This window comes from Physella acuta, unplaced genomic scaffold (assembly GCF_028476545.2).
Source record: "Physella acuta isolate Inbredline_101_S28 unplaced genomic scaffold, ASM2847654v3 ptg000034l, whole genome shotgun sequence".
Lineage (NCBI taxonomy): Eukaryota > Metazoa > Mollusca > Gastropoda > Physidae > Physella > Physella acuta.
The window spans coordinates 30,714-49,088 of NW_026731554.1; the positions used below are offsets into that span (position 1 = coordinate 30,714).

At 37.4% G+C, this 18,375-nt stretch overlaps 1 protein-coding gene across 2 annotated transcripts in view; it reads right to left on the reverse strand.

Moving 5' to 3' along the window:
• The window catches only part of LOC131942272 (plexin-A2), a 174,676-nt gene that overhangs the window by 8,712 nt on the left and 147,589 nt on the right, over positions 1-18,375 (reverse strand). For both annotated transcript variants that reach the window (XM_059302046.1, XM_059302054.1), the window contains exons 11-28: positions 13,340-13,457; positions 12,613-12,888; positions 12,206-12,302; positions 11,749-11,924; positions 11,059-11,198; positions 10,230-10,341; positions 9,744-9,883; positions 8,790-8,966; positions 8,434-8,527; positions 7,270-7,500; positions 6,280-6,435; positions 5,092-5,329; positions 4,596-4,744; positions 3,570-3,760; positions 3,121-3,201; positions 2,675-2,741; positions 2,254-2,400; positions 1,880-2,045 (exon numbers count right to left, since the gene is read on the reverse strand). In XM_059302046.1, the coding sequence (XP_059158029.1) occupies positions 1,880-2,045; positions 2,254-2,400; positions 2,675-2,741; positions 3,121-3,201; positions 3,570-3,760; positions 4,596-4,744; positions 5,092-5,329; positions 6,280-6,435; positions 7,270-7,500; positions 8,434-8,527; positions 8,790-8,966; positions 9,744-9,883; positions 10,230-10,341; positions 11,059-11,198; positions 11,749-11,924; positions 12,206-12,302; positions 12,613-12,888; positions 13,340-13,457 (2,756 nt within the window). The remainder of the gene's footprint in view (positions 1-1,879; positions 2,046-2,253; positions 2,401-2,674; positions 2,742-3,120; positions 3,202-3,569; positions 3,761-4,595; positions 4,745-5,091; positions 5,330-6,279; positions 6,436-7,269; positions 7,501-8,433; positions 8,528-8,789; positions 8,967-9,743; positions 9,884-10,229; positions 10,342-11,058; positions 11,199-11,748; positions 11,925-12,205; positions 12,303-12,612; positions 12,889-13,339; positions 13,458-18,375) is intronic.

The following is an 18,375-nucleotide window of genomic DNA, read 5'->3' on the forward strand; positions in this document are numbered from 1 at the left end:
GATGAGTGCCTTCCACCAAAGTACAATATTAACCAGATCTAGATGCACCATGAGCTTCTATAGTCACATAGCATATGTATGACAAAGGTTTAAGTTCATAAAAAAATGTGCATGCATGAAATAATGAAATCACAACATGTTTTAAACAAAAAATTAATGAAACATAATTTTAAAATTTCTTTTGAAAACAAACAAAAGTTAAAAGAACAAATTATTAGGTCATAAAAAAATGTGCATGCATGAAATAATGAAATCACAACATGTTTTAAAGAAAAAAAAATCAATGAAACTTAATTTTAAAATTTCTTTTGAAAACAAACAAAAGTTAAAAGAACAAATTAGGTAATAACAAAAAACTGCATTAAGAAACAAAATAATTTAAATCAAACAAAATGAAAGCAAAAGCATGTAAGAGTATTGGTGTAAAAAGGAATGGTTTCTTTTCAGTTAGCTTTACTATTTTAAATATCTAGAACAGCTTTATAATTACAACATTTTTATGTTTGAGTGATTGTATTATGGGATTGACTACAGGGGAAAGGCTAATATAACCAAACCATACAAACTACTTTCATGCAAACACAGACATTTTAGGCAAGATAGACAGAATAATAATAGTTTTTGTAGGGATCCATGAAGATACAGTTGTTAAAGTGAAGATTATTGAACATTAATTGTTATCCTCAGATTGTTAAGTTACTAGTAAAAAATTTGTTGCTAAATTCTTTATATGAGATTGTAGAGGTAGGCACTAACTACAGTAAAAATCAATTTTTAAAAATGATTGTAATTTATTTAAGGTCAAGAAGTTCTGTTTAATTCTTTTTTCTAAAGGCTTTTGCATTACTTATGTAATTCTTGATTGCTGAGTATCAGTACACATTAGTTACATTTATGTTCTTCCTGTAGGCCTATTATAAGTAGTATCAAAACTTAAACAGTCAACATAAACTTTCAACATTAATGATTTTTTGTTGAGTTAAGCCTCTTTGGTTTTGTTGCATTAAAAAGACAAAAAAAAAATGGATATGAAAAGAGAGCAATACAAAATAACTAAGCTCAAAATAAAGAGTTTAGGTTTTTGAAAATTCAGAAAGTTAAAAAAAAAAAGAAAAGAAAATCTTAAAAAGGCAGTAAAATACACCAAATGAAATATCTATAAACTGTGCAGAAATGTTTTCTAGAAATACAGACATTCAAACCACAATACAACACTAAAAGCAGCTAGACAGTCAAGAGACAACTACACAACAGTGCCACACACTGCAGGCGTTTGACCCATCTCTGAATGGGACCCTAAATATATCTGGCGTCTCACCAGGAACAGGGTGAGCAAGGGAGACAACATTTCATGTGGTTAAAGTGGAAAGCAATTTTACCTTAAGCGTGGGTTAGCCACAAATAATTAGAGAATAAAATATATTGTACAGGTGCAAGGAATGGATTTTTCCCAAAAAAAAATAAACAAACAAATATTCTAAACATATATTTCCTATGATTAAAGAATAACAAATATTCAAAAATGGCAAGTGTTAATAAAAGAAAAACTATTGGCAATATAATTTATAAGTAAGAGGTTGATTAATAATTTTCTGCAGTTCAGAGATATCTGCTTTTACTATATTGTTCAAAATCATAACAATGAATCCTTATAAAAATTCAACAAACACAAAGAAAGCTGTCTAAAAAATTTCAAAAATAAAAATTAGTAAATACATTTTTAAAAAACAGATTTATTTTAAAAAAGCATTAAACACAAAATTGTCCAAAGCAGATTTCTAAAAATCAGCTGATCATTGTGAGCCAACTGCCTACGGGCAGTAAAAACATAAGTAAAACAGAATGAATGAGACTGTCAGAGAATTGAAAGTAAACGTACCTAAATCTAACTCATCCTTCAGTGGGCGGATGCTGAAAGGTGCAGACTTGTAGAGTGAGTCGAGGATCTTCTCCTTCACCTGCGAGATGGTGTCACAGTCCAGCACCTTGACAGGGTGGGACGGCTGGGAGCATCTGTCCGAGTCCAAGTCCATCACATGGAGCACCTGCAAGGTCAGAGGTCACAGGATCAACTTAAGAGTATGGCCTAAGGTATGTTGGCTGAAACTTTATTTTATAACCCTTTCATGACCGATGGTGTAGTGACAACAACTGTGTGTAGTGTCACCTTTGGGGTGTGGTGACGCCTTTGGAATGGTGACACCAATGGTGTAATAACACCAATAGTGTCAGGAGAGGAAACAGATTACTCACCATAGGCTTGTAATTAATGTGTTGCCTAATGAGCTTGTCCTCGCTGAGAGAGTAACGAGCCTCACTCGTGACGGCGTCGACTGGTCCCTTAGACACCTGCTGCTTGATGGCGCCATACAACATAAACAATGGCTCACCTGCGCACTCCTACGGTATACGTGATGAGAAACACATGTCATTAGTGTATCATAGATATATGTAGATAAAATAAAATTCTCGGTTAAATGAGAAATAATTAAATTAAAAATAAAATATATATATATATTTAAAATATAAATAGGTCTGCATGGTTCAAAGAAGGTTGATAATTGTGAAGTTAACTCATGATTTGTTGGTTAAAAATATTGTATGATCTAACATAGTCAACATTTCCAGTCAGTCATAAAATAACGAACAAGAATTTTAGAATGTTAACACTGACCTTGAGAAATTTGTACAATAGGAATGTATACCAGTTGGTTAACATTTTCTCAGCCACAGACTCATTTCTGCAAAGTTTAAGGTCCGTTTTAAATGAATGGTTTTAAACATTCAGTTCAACTAATAATTTTAATGAAAACATGTCGGCCAAAAATAAAGTGTTAAATGGTTTAGATATTTGTGTACCTTTCTCAATGTAATTAAGTTTTTTTTTTTTCATTTTGAATAAATGATTTAAAACATTCATTTCAAATAATTTTGATGATAAATTAAATATTTTAATCAAAATATGTCGGTCAAAAATATAGCATTAATTAAATATTTAAGATATTTGTGTACATTCCTCAATGTAATTAATGTTACTATTTTGTATAACTTCTTACAAATAAATGAAGTTTAAAATACCATACATTTTCTTCAATTACTTGACGCTAAACTTTTGCATACCTTCGTAAGAGAAGCTTGGGATGAACTTTAGGATTTTCCACAGTTTTCTCTATAAGTTCTGCGAGCAAAGTCTTTAGAATTCTGTGGGGAAAAAGAGAAGTTAACAAAATAATGTTGTACTTAAACTACCGAGGAGCTATCACATGTAATCAACTTTCAACAATTAAACAAGCTTAAAAAAATAGTGATAGGTCTTTCATAGAGCAAAAAACTGTTTTAAAATATAGGTCTGTAGCCATGTCCTATATTTAAATTATATGCACAAGTATGGAAATAGAAAATTTTGTATTTTCGTTCAATGTAAACTCTGTAGAATATTCTATCTGGGTCTGTAAAGGCCCTATATCTAAATTATTTGTACAAGTATGGAAGCATAAAAGTTAGTATTTGCTTTAATCCCAGTATAAACCCCTGGTTTAAAATGTTTGCCATAGGAACCCAAAACTTACTCTGTAGCGTACTCCATCTGGGTCTGTAGACAGACAGAAATGAGGGATGCCACATTGACTCTGTCCTTCATGGTAAAGTCTGGGTTGCCCTCCAGGGTGCGTACAAATATGAGCAGGAAAGTTTTGTTTCTTATGAGGTTGAAGAAAGCCTTCAAGCCCCTTTCTGTGTCCTCCCTGTGCCTGAAGTCAAGCTGGGGGAAAAAATTATTACAAGCTCAAAACATCTTGGGTAATTATAAAAATATGGGTCTGGTAAAAATATGGAACCAACTGAAAAATTCTATAAAACAAACTTAACAATTTTTTAAAAAGACTTTTCAAAGTGGTATTTATATACAAAAAAAAAAAATTCTCATTTTAAAATTGTATTCGCATTAACAAAAGTAGAGTTTAAACTGATATGATAAGATTCAGCATAACAAGCAACAAGAAAGTTCACTTGAAAAAAATTATTTAATGTTTAAATTGCATCAGATAAAACTTTTAATATCAAAATTACTGTGCTTTACAAAAAGACCAGACAAACCTACCACAAACTAGACACAAACCTGCCACAAACTAGACACAAACTATACACAAACCTACCAACAACTGTACACAAACCTACCACAAACGAGACACAAACCTACCACAAACTAGACACAAACCTACCACAAACGAGACACAAACCTACCACAAACGAGACACAAACCTACCACAAACTATACACAAACCTACCAACAACTGTACACAAACCTACCACAAACGAGACACAAACCTACCACAAACTAGACACAAACCTACCACAAACTAGACACAAACAAACTTACCACAAACTAGACACAAACCTACCACAAACTAGACACAAACCTACCACAAACCTACCACAAACTAGACACAAACCTACCACAAACTAGACACAAACCTACCACAAACAAACCTACCACAAACTAGACACAAACCTACCACAAACAAACCTACCACAAACTAGACACAAACCTACCACAAACTAGACACAAACCTACTACAACCTAGACACAAACCTACCTCAAGTTCTTTGATGACTGGGTGATCATTGCAATCAGGTGGGAACAGAACCCGCATGCAGTACGTGCGATAATCCCAGAATGGAATGGAGCTGCCACCCGACAGATCGCTGGTTAACTCCGTCATGTCTGTTTGCAACTCAGCAAAAGCTAAACAACAAAAGTTCAACAATTTTTTTTATACAGATTACGAAGTTATTAAATCATTTGGACTGTTTTTAATAAGTTTCAGTAGTTCCACTAAAATTAAAATAACCATTCAAGACACATTTAAAAAAAAAAAAAAAAATTGTAATTCCAAGGGAGGTAACTATAAAACAACTAGTCATCATTTTTTAGAAAGTTAAATAAAGGGAAACAAATTATATTATTAAGTTGCTTAGTTATTCTAAAACAAATAGGCATAATTTTTAGAAAGTTAAATAAAGGGAAATAAATTATATTAGTAAGTTGCTTAGCTATTCTACAACTAACATTAAACATGGAATTTATCTTACCTTCTTTGCACTCATTTGCTACCCTGGATTCTAACTGGTCCATTTCTTTCCTCATCTTTTTCATCATGTCGTCATTACGTCTGAACCTGATCAGGCAGTAGATGCAGATCAACAGGAACAAGACGATCACCACACCCACACTACAGCCTATGGCAATTACTGCCTCCTCTGAGAGACCTTCTTGCTTGTCGTACTTCAGAATACCCAAATCATAGGTTAAATTTACACCTATCTGGACCTGTGGAAAAGAATTTAGTAGCCTTTAATCAGAAAAGACATCTAACTTTTAAAAAATATATTTAAAAACAAAAACAAATTGACTCACTTAATTCTTTTGGTTTAAGAATTAGTTTGGTCAGATAATTACCTTTCAATTTTAGGACCTAAACTAAAACAGTAAGCACACATATATCTCCAAACAACCAAGGTTAAGTACCCATTAAACCTGGATAGATTCGGAGAAGTAAATGACAAGTCACAGCTGGGTGGACCTAGGGATGTGGACCTACTACTGCTTTCTCTGGGAAATTCCAGACTACAAGGTTCATTATATTGTTTGGATTCTAGGTTTTATGATATTAAGGCACCAATTTGCTATTTTTTGTTCACTGGCATTAATACAGGAGTTGCCTTAGAAACTCATAATTAAATTGATTAATTAAAGACCCAGACCCATTTTTAGAGCATTTTTCTAGAACTTACTGAAACCCAGAACTACTTTCAAGAACCTCAAACTCGAGATGTTCTAGAACTTACTGAAACCCATCACTACTTTCAAGAACCTCAAACTCGAGATGTTCTAGAACTTACTGAAACCTATCACTACTTTCAAGCACCTCAAACTCGAGATGTTCTAGAACTTACTGAAACCCATCACTACTTTCAAGACCCTCAAACTCGAGATGTTCTAGAACTTACTGAAACCCATCACTACTTTCAAGACCCTCAAACTCGAGATGTTCTAGAACTTACTGAAACCCATCACTACTTTCAAGAACCTCAAACTCGAGATGTTCTAGAACTTACTGAAACCCATCACTACTTTCAAGACCCTCAAACTCGAGATGTTCTAGAACTTACTGAAACCCATCACTACTTTCAAGACCCTCAAACTCGAGATGTTCTAGAACTTACTGAAACCCATCACTACTTTCAAGACCCTCAAACTCGAGATGTTCTAGAACTTACCGAGACTTCAGGGTACTCGCTGCCACTCCTGGATGCTGGCTGAGTGAGGGGGGGCTTACAAGTGATCATCTGGTTGCTGATGGCGATGCCAGTACAATTCTCCTTGCCAATGCTCACAATAATGTCATAAGGCTTCAGGGCTGACAGACTCTCACCCTGGGGAAGAGAGGGTTAATATTGTCAGACTTGGCGCTAATCTCACCTTGGGGAAGAGAGGGTTAATATTGCCGACCTGGTGCTAACATAGTGGTAAACTTAAAAAAGTATTTCTGGTTTGTTTAAGATAAGAATTTATTATGTCAGACTAAAGCATTGTGATAAAAAATTTAAACAATGTTCATTTTTTGTGTGTTGGTAACATAAAATTATGTCCAGCTTGATGCAAACTTCATCATTTTAGGTAGACAGCAGTTTGTTAACCAAAAGCTTTTCATGATCTATAACACAATCCTTTACAATCATTTCCTAAAATTTACAATTGCTTAAAATATGTTTGCCATATTCAATTTACTATCATCTTGACAGCCTGATGTAAGTTCCCCCCTCCAAAGTTTATATTGTTTTAAAAGCATTTGTCCTAATCCATTTACCACAATCATGACCGTGTGATGTATTTCCCCTGGATTTGATATTTGCTTCAAATAACTTAACCATATTCCAATTAACAAACAGAGTTAATATTTGTTTCAAATAATTTTGCCCAAGCCCACTTACAATAATCACCAAGATCCCAAGCCCACTTACCATAATCATGAAGATCTCAATCCCAAGCCCACTTACCATTATCATTAACAAACAGAGTTAATATTTGTTTCAAATAATTTTGCCCAAGCCCACTTGCCATAATCACCAAGATCCCAAGCCCACTTACCATAATCATGAAGATCTTAATCCCAAGCCCACTTGCCATAATCATGAATCATGAAGATCATGAATCATGAAGATCCCAAGCCCACTTACCATAATCATGAAGATCCCAAGCCCACTTACCATTATCATGAAGATCTCAAGACTTGGCTTGTGCACCTTCTCACCATCTGTAAAGGTCTCAATCTTTGGGTCAGGGAACACCTTGAGTACATCAGGCAGCCTCTCCAGGTACTTGACATTGTCCATCTTGAAGCCAATGTGCACATCCACGCTGTTCTCTGTAGTCTGGCTCAGGCCGGAGATGGTTGGGGTGATGCAAGTCAGGTTGGTCTTCAAGATGTTGGTGCAATTCTGTTCAAACAAACATTTTTTTATCTCATTTTTGTCATGTTCAAAGTGTAAACCCAAAAATTAGTTCTTATCTTGGTTATATGTATTTGCATAAATAAAATTTTTTTATACAATTTTGTAAAAAAAAATAATAATGAAGGCATTAAATCAGTAAATCAATAAGCAGAAAGTCAAACCCTGAAACTTACCCCATAATAAGGTATGTTCTCACCCAATAATAGGGTATGTTCTCACTTACCACATAATGTGTGTTCTCACTTACCCCATAATAAGGTATGTTCTCACCCAATAATAGGGTATGTTCTCACTTACCCAATAATAAGGTGTGTTCTCACTTGCCCAATAATAGGGTATGTTCACACTTACCCCATAATAAGGTGTGTTCTCACTTACCCCATATTAAGGTATGTTCTCACTTACCCCATATTAAGGTGTGTTCTTACTAACCCCATAATAAGGTATGTTCTCACTTACCCCATAATAAGGTGTATTCTCACTTACCCCATATTAAGGTATGTTCTCACTTACCCCATAATAAGGTGTATTCTCACTTACCCCATATTAAGGTGTATTCTCACTTACCCCATATTAAGGTGTGTTCTCACTCACCACATAATAAGGTGTGTTCTCACTTACCCCATATTAAGGTGTATTCTCACTTACCCCATATTAAGGTGTGTTCTCACTCACCACATAATAAGGTGTGTTCTCACTTACCCCATAATAAGGTATGTTCTCACTTACCCCATAATAAGGTGTATTCTCACTTACCCCATATTAAGGTATGTTCTCACTTACCCCATAATAAGGTGTATTCTCACTTACCCCATATTAAGGTATGTTCTCACTTACCCCATAATAAGGTATGTTCTCACTTACCCCATAATAAGGTGTGTTCTCACTTACCCCATAATAAGGTGTGTTCTCACTTACCCCATAATAAGGTGTGTTGTTGTACCACAGAATGACAGCTGGGGACTGGATACTGTTGAGATTGTCTCCCGAAACATTGATCTGTAACCCTCCACTAGAAAATAAAAGACAGTTACGCAACTATTAATTTACGTTTTAAATTTAAATCCATATAATACATTAATTTTCTAAAAAATTGTTTTTTGATTTAAACTACTTCCGACTGTAAATTTTTCTTAAAGATTAATAATTACAAACCTTAAAAAGAGATATATCATCCTTCAATTATAAATTAAATTACTACGTTATATTGCTTTTAATACACAAAATACAATGCCGTTTAACCATAAATAAGAAAAATGTGAAAGACAAACTACCTCCGTATGATTTCAGTCCTTGAGAACCAGGTGATATTGGGGTTCTGGACATATTCAAACTTGGTTCCGCTTTTTTTATTGAAGTTGTCAATGATCAGGTGGACCTGGACAGACTTGTTTCCTCCGGCTGGCAATACAGCTGATGGTGTCGTGCAGGTCAAGGCCGTTGAACTCAAACTAACAACAGGATAACGGGTTAGGTGAAGCAATGCTAAAACAATTTTCTAAATAAACATCAAAGTGTGGTAATGTTTTACAGAGAGGGAAATCAGTCAAGGAAAACAGTGCAGCATTCAGTCCCATGAAATAAAGGGTGAAACTAGTGATTGGGTTGTGTCTGTGATGTCAGTTATTGGGCTATGGCAGTGATTGGGCTATGTTAGTGATTGTGCTATGTTAGTAATTGGGCTATAGCATATTGGGCTATGACAGTGATTGAGCTATAAAATATTGGCCTATGGTAGTGATTGGGCTATGGTATTGAATAGACTGGTTGTGTTTGGGCTATAGCAGATGGGGCTATCTCTGTGATTGGGCTATCTCTATGATTGGGCTATCTCTATGATTGGGCTATCTCTGTGATTGGGCTATCTCTGTGATTGAGCTATCTCTGTGATTGGGCTATCTCTGTGATTGGGCTATCTCCGTGATTGAGCTATCTCTGTGATTGGGCTCTCTCTGAGATTGGGCTATCTCTGTGATTGGGCTATCTCTGTGATTGGGCTATCTCTGTGATTGGGGTATGACAGTGCTTTGGCCATGGCAGAGACATGGCTACAGTACAGCGAGGCCTACCTGACAGGGTTTGAGCAGATACAGAGACAGGGCTACAGTACAGCGAGGCCTACCTGACAGGGTTTGGGCCATGGCAGAGACATGGCTACAGTACAGCGAGGCCTACCTGACAGGGTTTGAGCAGATACAGAGACAGAGCTACAGCACAGAATGGCCTACCTGACAGGGTTGGAGCAGATACTCTGGCCCAGCTCTACAGTGACATTTGAGCCAGAGTCCAGATGTTCCCCCACAAGGGTCAGAGTGGTTCCACCTGCAGCAGGACCCAACGTGGGGACAATTTTAGACAAGACTGGAACCTGAAAATAGCAAGCTTGCGTTGGATCAAATCTTCAATAAAATCAAACAAAGGTAAAAAAAAAATCCTTTTGGCGCCATTAATTAGGCAAGGACATGAAAAAAATTGGTTTGGAAATAATTTAAACAACATAAAAAAGGAAAAAAAAGTGAATTAAAGTCTTCTGAATGTATCTGATAAGTATCACTAGGTCTATAAGGCACTTAAAAAAACTGATAAAAGAATTTAAAAAACTATTAACCTTGATCATTTATGTTTGTCATTATGACTTTTCTGTGTTGTTAAAATTATATACGCAACAAGTGCCAAAGCTAAAACAAACTAGTAAAAAAAAATTATTAACTCACCACATAAGAAAAGGTAGAAACGGACTTGGCAGAGAGCTCCGAGCCAGAGCCTATAAAGACTTCCAGTGGCGCATTCATCACAACATTGGATGATGCTGTTCTACAGTGAATGCTGGTCAGAGGACAGAAACAAAAATATCATTACACTGACAGCTGTGTCAAGCTATCAATCACACACAACTATATCTATCTACAGTTTTAAATATATGTAGGCAACACAGGTAAAGTTCCCCTTCCGAACCTGATGGTCTATGGGGCAAGAGGGAGGTAGAGTTCACCTGTATCTGTGACCTTGGGATAGTGTGGTCAGCACTATGTCCAGCCGCCTTTACTTTCCCTAATGTGAGTTAGTGTGGTCAGCACTATTTCCAGCCGCCTTTACTTTCCCTAATGTGAGTTAGTGTGGTCAGCACTATGCCCAGCCGCCTTTACTTTCCCTAATGTGAGTTAGTGTGGTCAGCACTATGCCCAGCCGCCTTTACCTTCCCTAATGTGAGTTAGTGTGGTCAGCACTATGCCCAGCCGCCTTTACCTTCCCTAATGTGAGTTAATGTGGTCAGCACTATGCCCAGCCACCTTTACTTTCCCTAACGTGCGTTATGTACCCATTAGAGCAGGGACGGTCTACTGATTTGAACTCAACACGTATGGGTTAGCAGTCTTGCTCTCTAACGCTAAGCCACTCATCAAGCAATCATTCATTCACAGCTATATATATCTATAGTTTTAAATATATCTAGGCAACGCAGGTGGGAGTCCAAAATTTCATCAAGTTTAAAATAAAAGTTTCTATATAAAACCAGTAACAGCTGAAATTTGTTATAGTTACCTGTTTGGCGCTTTGAAATGCTCAATTGTACATGGCACAGGGCCGACCCTGACCCTGACCCCCTGACTGCCGATGCCGAGGTTCTGGCCATCTATTTCTATCAAAGTTCCTCCATTGATTGGTCCAGCAGTGGGATGAAACTGGAGGAAAATATTACAAACAAATTTTAAGAAAAAACAACAAGACGTTTTAGCAAAGCCAATACTCTAATTATGTTTTCTGTCAACTAACCAAGTTGACAATAAAAATCCTTATTCTCAGAATGCTTTAATGTCAAATGAGTGTTGTAAGAAGATTTTAAACTAATTAAACTGCTAAAACCTCTGCTAGAGTCAGAGTTAGGATAGCTGTTATGACAATCGAAGAAGGATCTCGTCTTAGAAGTGTTATATTCTTAGCAGTATTATAATCTTAGAAGTGGTACAATCACAGCAGTATTACAATCTTAGAAGTGTTAAAATATTACAATCATAGAAGTATTACAATCTTTGAAGTATCATAGTTTTAAAGGTATGCAAACTTAAACCTTTAAAGTATTATAATGTTTGCAATATTACAAAATTTACAGAACTAAGATATTGTCATTGAAGCATTAACTCTTTTCAAGTATTACAATCGCTGAAGTCTGGTACTTTTAGCAGTATGACAATTGTTATAGAGCCACTACCTCAAAAGACTACATAAACATACCGCTGTTATCTTGGGGTCGGTGCACACTGTTCCGTGTTGGATGTAATCCTTGACGTTCTTGCAGAAATCCTGGGCCACGCAGTTGCTGTTGTTGCACCATCCACAGCCAAACTTGGTGTCAATGGTCAGACACTCTCCGCAAGTGCTGGCCATGACGCTACATTTGTACACCAGAACTAATTTAAAAAAAAGGTTCAAACCGGCATTAACTTATTGTATAAGAAATATCTGAAGTTTTTTTTGTTTTGTTTTACAAAATAGATGTGATTCCTAATAGGGCTGGTAAGTAGGTCACCAACCAGTTCTACGGCTCAATAAAACCTGCATGAGCCATAGAACTGTTTGGTGACCTACTTACCAGTCCTATTATCACTGTATAGGAATATCGTTGTAGAGTATTGACCATAAAACTTATGAAGATTAAATGTAAAAATCGTGTATGTACTATAAAACTGACCTGCTAAGCTCTGCTGGTTGTCCAGCTTCCTCCCATTGACCCCCCAGATGATGTTGAACTTGACCTTCTGCTCCTGCATGGGCCTGATGTAGCTGAACTGTTGATACAAAGGTCAAGGTCATTTCTCAGTGGTTGGTTGGAGATGATGTTCATCTAATTTTTGGTGGTTTGTGTAATGACTCACTCAATGTCTTACACTTATCATGACTACTGTATTCTTGTATTGTCTTTTTAATAATATTTAACACAAAGTTTGTGTCTTATTTTCTGAAGTTGAAATGTGGTGGAAAGCCTTAGATTAGCCAGGTACCATTTATTAAAAAAGTGAGAAGATTATGTAACTACAGATTTAAACAACCAGGTACATGTAAAAAAACAAAACGTAGAAATATTTTCTCCATAAATACCTGTAGGGCGTCACAGGTTATGTTGTAAACATTGTCACCGTCCCTGCTCTTCACGTATGTCGCAGGAACTGTGTGTTCAATCCCCTCATAATCATTCAAAAAATGGCACTGCAGGTTATCCAGCTGAAACTGTCGTAGTGACTCGCCCCTGACTGTGACAGGCTTGTATGTGCCAGCTGGGACTAGGATGTGGGCGCCGCCTCCGTAGTTCAGGAACCTGGGGCATTCCTTGTCTCCGATTTTAGTCGAGCTGAGAGACGTAGTGTTGGCCAGGTTCTGAGAGAAAAAAGTTCAAGTTTATAACATGCGGTAAAAGTATGTGGAATTGTGGGGTTGGATGGTAGGGAGTATGATGGTTAACCCTAGAGTTTTGAGTTTGAATCCAAGGTTTGTGTCAGTGTGATAATTTTGTCTGAGATAATTTGCCCAGATATATTTTGTCCTGAGATCTTTTGTCAATGATATCATTTGTCCTGAGATCATTTGACCATGCGATATTTTGTCTAAGATATTTTGTCGAGATATTTTGTCCAAGATACCATTGGTCCTGATAGGTTTTGTCCTGAGATCTTTTGTCAATGATATCATTTGTCAATTATATCATTTGTCCTGAGATAATTTTACCTGAGATCATTTGATTTTTGAGTCAGACAAAAAACTAACAGACATAATTGTGTACACAAATGAAAAAAGATTGAACAGAACTGATCAAACAAATGAAAGTTACCGCTTTAGATCCAATAATGTCCACTTGTCCTGGACAGTTCTGCTCATGGTTGTCCGTGCACACTTGGTCCTTGATACACCACCAGCATTTGAACTTACTGGACGAGCAGGATATACAGCTGCATGGGGGAGAGAATAAGTTGGTGAGCAGGAGATAAAGGGAGACAAAATAAGTTGGTGAGTAGGAGAGAAAGGGAGACAAAATAAGTTGGTGAGCAGGAGATAAAGGGAGACAAAATAAGTTGGTGAGCAGGAGATAAAGGGAGACAAAATAAGTTGGTGAGCAGGAGATAAAGGGAGACAAAATAAGTTGGTGAGCAGGAGATAAAGGGAGACAAAATAAGTTGGTGAGCAGGAGATAAAGGGAGAGAATAAGTTGGTGAGCAGGAGATAAAGGGAGAGAAATTAAGTTGGTGAGCAGGAGATAAAGGGAGACAAAATAAGTTGGTGAGCAGGAGATAAGGGGAGACAAAATAAGTTGGTGAGCAGGAGATAAAGGGAGACAAAATAAGTTGGTGAGCAGGAGATAAAGGGAGACAAAATAAGTTGGTGAGCAGGAGATAAAGGGAGACAAAATAAGTTGGTGAGCAGGAGATACAGCTGTAGGGAGAAAAAATAAGTTGGTGAGCAGGAGATAAAGGGAGACAAAATAAGTTGGTGAGCAGGAGATACAGCTGTAGGGAGAAAAAATAAGTTGGTGAGCAGGAGATAAAGGGAGACAAAATAAGTTGGTGAGCAGGAGATAAAGGGAGACAAAATAAGTTGGTGAGCAGGAGATAAAGAGAGACAAAATAAGTTGGTGAGCAGGAGATAAAGGGAGACAAAATAAGTTGGTGAGTAGGAGATAAAGGGAGACAAAATAAGTTGGTGAGCAGGAGATAAGGGGAGACAAAATAAGTTGGTGAGCAGGAGATACAGCTGTAGGGAGACAAAATAAGTTGGTGAGCAGGAGATAAAGAGAGACAAAATAAGTTGGTGAGCAGGAGATAAAGGGAGACAAAATAATTTGGTGAGTAGGAGATAAAGGGAGACAAAATAAGTTGGTGAGCAGGAGATAAAGGGAGACAACATAAGCTGGTGAGCAGGAGATAAAGGGAGACAAAATAAGTTGGTGAGCAGGAAAAAATAAAGACAAAATAAGTTGGTGAGCAGGAGATAAAGGGAGACAAAATAAGTTGGTGAGCAGGAGATAAAGGGAGACAAAATAAGTTGGTGAGCAGGAAAAAATAAAGACAAAATAAGTTGGTGAGCAGGAGATAAAGGGAGACAAAATAAGTTGGTGAGCAGGAGATAAAGGGAGACAAAATAAGTTGGTGAGCAGGAGATAAAGGGAGACAACATAAGCTGGTGAGCAGGAGATAAAGGGAGACAAAATAAGTTGGTGAGCAGGAGATACAGCTGTAGGGAGAAAAAATAAGTTGGTGAGCAGGAGATAAAGGGAGACAATAAGTTGAGTAGGAGATAAAGGGAGACAACATAAGCTGGTGAGCAGGAGATAAAGGGAGACAAAATAAGTTGGTGAGCAGGAAAAAAATAAAGACAAAATAAGTTGGTGAGCAGGAGATAAAGGGAGACAAAATAAGTTGGTGAGCAGGAGATAAAGGGAGACAAAATAAGTTGGTGAGCAGGAGATAAAGGGAGACAAAATAAGTTGGTGAGCAGGAGATAAAAGGAGACAAAATAAGTTGGTGAGCAGGAGATAAAGGGAGACAAAATAAGTTGGTGAGCAGGAGATAAAGGGAGACAACATAAGCTGGTGAGCAGGAGATAAGGGGAGACAAAATAAGTTGGTGAGCAGGAGATAAAGGGAGACAAAATAAGTTGGTGAGTAGGAGATAAAGGGAGACAAAATAAGTTGGTGAGCAGGAGATAAAGGGAGACAAAATAAGTTGGTGAGCAGGAGATAAAGGGAGACAAAATAAGTTGGTGAGTAGGAGATAAAGGGAGACAAAATAAGTTGGTGAGCAGGAGATAAGGGGAGACAAAATAAGTTGGTGAGCAGGAGATACAGCTGTAGGGAGAAAAAATAAGTTGGTGAGCAGGAGATAAAGGGAGACAAAATAAGTTGGTGAGCAGGAGATAAAGGGAGACAAAATAAGTTGGTGAGCAGGAGATAAAGAGAGACAAAATAAGTTGGTGAGCAGGAGATAAAGGGAGACAAAATAAGTTGGTGAGCAGGAGATAAGGGGAGACAAAATAAGTTGGTGGGCAGGAGATAAAGGGAGACAAAATAAGTTGGTGAGCAGGAGATAAAGGGAGACAAAATAATTTGGTGAGTAGGAGATAAAGGGAGACAAAATAAGTTGGTGAGCAGGAGATAAGGGGAGACAAAATAAGTTGGTGAGCAGGAGATAAAGGGAGACAAAATAAGTTGGTGAGTAGGAGATAAAGGGAGACAAAATAAGTTGGTGAGCAGGAGATAAAGGGAGACAAAATAAGTTGGTGAGCAGGAAAAAATAAAGACAAAATAAGTTGGTGAGCAGGAGATAAAGGGAGACAAAATAAGTTGGTGAGCAGGAGATAAAGGGAGACAAAATAAGTTGGTGAGCAGGAGATAAAAGGAGACAAAATAAGTTGGTGAGCAGGAGATAAAGGGAGACAAAATAAGTTGGTGAGCAGGAGATAAAGGGAGACAACATAAGCTGGTGAGCCGGAGATAAAGGGAGACAAAATAAGTTGGTGAGCAGGAGATAAAGGGAGACAAAATAAGTTGGTGAGCAGGAAAAAATAAAGACAAAATAAGTTGGTGAGCAGGAGATAAAGGGAGACAAAATAAGTTGGTGAGCAGGAGATAAAAGGAGACAAAATAAGTTGGTGAGCAGGAGATAAAGGGAGACAAAATAAGTTGGTGAGCAGGAGATAAAGGGAGACAACATAAGCTGGTGAGCCGGAGATAAAGGGAGACAAAATAAGTTGGTGAGCAGGAGATAAAGGGAGACAAAATAAGTTGGTGAGTAGGAGATAAAGGGAGACAAAATAAGTTGGTGAGCAGGAGATAAGGGGAGACAAAATAAGTTGGTGAGCAGGAGATACAGCTGTAGGGAGAAAAAATAAGTTGGTGAGCAGGAGATAAAGGGAGACAAAATAAGTTGGTGAGCAGGAGATAAAGGGAGACAAAATAAGTTGGTGAGCAGGAGATAAAGAGAGACAAAATAAGTTGGTGAGCAGGAGATAAAGGGAGACAAAATAAGTTGGTGAGTAGGAGATAAAGGGAGACAAAATAAGTTGGTGAGCAGGAGATAAGGGGAGACAAAATAAGTTGGTGAGTAGGAGATAAAGGGAGACAAAATAAGTTGGTGAGCAGGAGATAAAGGGAGAGAAAATAAGTTGGTGAGTAGGAGATAAAGGGAGACAAAATAAGTTGGTGAGTAGGAGATAAAGGGAGACAAAATAAGTTGGTGAGCAGGAAAAAATAAAGACAAAATAAGTTGGTGAGCAGGAGATAAAGGGAGACAAAATAAGTTGGTGAGCAGGAAAAAATAAAGACAAAATAAGTTGGTGAGCAGGAGATAAAGGGAGACAAAATAAGTTGGTGAGCAGGAGATAAAGGGAGACAAAATAAGTTGGTGAGCAGGAGATAAAGGGAGACAAAATAAGTTGGTGAGCAGGAGATAAAGGGAGACAAAATAAGTTGGTGAGCAGGAGATAAAGGGAGAGAAAATAAGTTGGTGAGCAGGAGATAAAGGGAGACAAAATAAGTTGGTGAGCAGGAAAAATAAAGACAAAATAAGTTGGTGAGCAGGAGATAAAGGGAGACAAAATAAGTTGGTGAGCAGGAGATAAAGGGAGACAATAAAAATTGGTGAGCAGGAGATAAAGGGAGACAAAATACGTTGGTGAGCAGAAGATAAAGGGAGACAAAATAAGTTAGTGAGCAGGAGATACAGCTGTATGGGGGAGAGAATAAGTTGGTGAGCAGGAGATAAAGGGAGACAAAATAAGTTGGTGAGCAGGAGATAAAGGGAGACAAAATAAGTTGGTGAGCAGGAGATAAAGGGAGGCAAAATAAATAAGTTGGTGAGCAGGAGATAAAGGGAGACAAAATAAGTTGGTGAGTAGTTTATAAAGGGAGACAAAATAAGTTGGTGAGTAGTTGATAAAGGGAGACAAAATAAGTTGGTGAGTAGTTGATAAAGGGAGACAAAATAAGTTGGTGAGCAGGAGATAAAGGGAGACAAAATAAGTTGGTGAGCAGGAGATAAAGGGAGACAAAATAAGTTGAGTAGGAGATAAAGGGAGACAAAATAAGTTGGTGAGCAGGAGATAAAAGGAGACAAAATAAGTTGGTGAGCAGGAGATAAAGGGAGACAAAATAAGTTGGTGAGCAGGAGATAAAGGGAGACAACATAAGCTGGTGAGCCGGAGATAAAGGGAGACAAAATAAGTTGGTGAGCAGGAGATAAAGGGAGACAAAATAAGTTGGTGAGTAGGAGATAAAGGGAGACAAAATAAGTTGGTGAGCAGGAGATAAGGGGAGACAAAATAAGTTGGTGAGCAGGAGATACAGCTGTAGGGAGAAAAAATAAGTTGGTGAGCAGGAGATAAAGGGAGACAAAATAAGTTGGTGAGCAGGAGATAAAGGGAGACAAAATAAGTTGGTGAGCAGGAGATAAAGAGAGACAAAATAAGTTGGTGAGCAGGAGATAAAGGGAGACAAAATAAGTTGGTGAGCAGGAAAAATAAAGACAAAATAAGTTGGTGAGCAGGAGATAAAGGGAGACAAAATAAGTTGGTGAGCAGGAGATAAAGGGAGACAATAAAAATTGGTGAGCAGGAGATAAAGGGAGACAAAATACGTTGGTGAGCAGAAGATAAAGGGAGACAAAATAAGTTGGTGAGCAGGAGATAAAGGGAGACAAAATAAGTTAGTGAGCAGGAGATACAGCTGTATGGGGGAGAGAATAAGTTGGTGAGCAGGAGATAAAGGGAGACAAAATAAGTTGGTGAGCAGGAGATAAAGGGAGACAAAATAAGTTGGTGAGCAGGAGATAAAGGGAGGCAAAATAAGTTGGTGAGCAGGAGATAAAGGGAGACAAA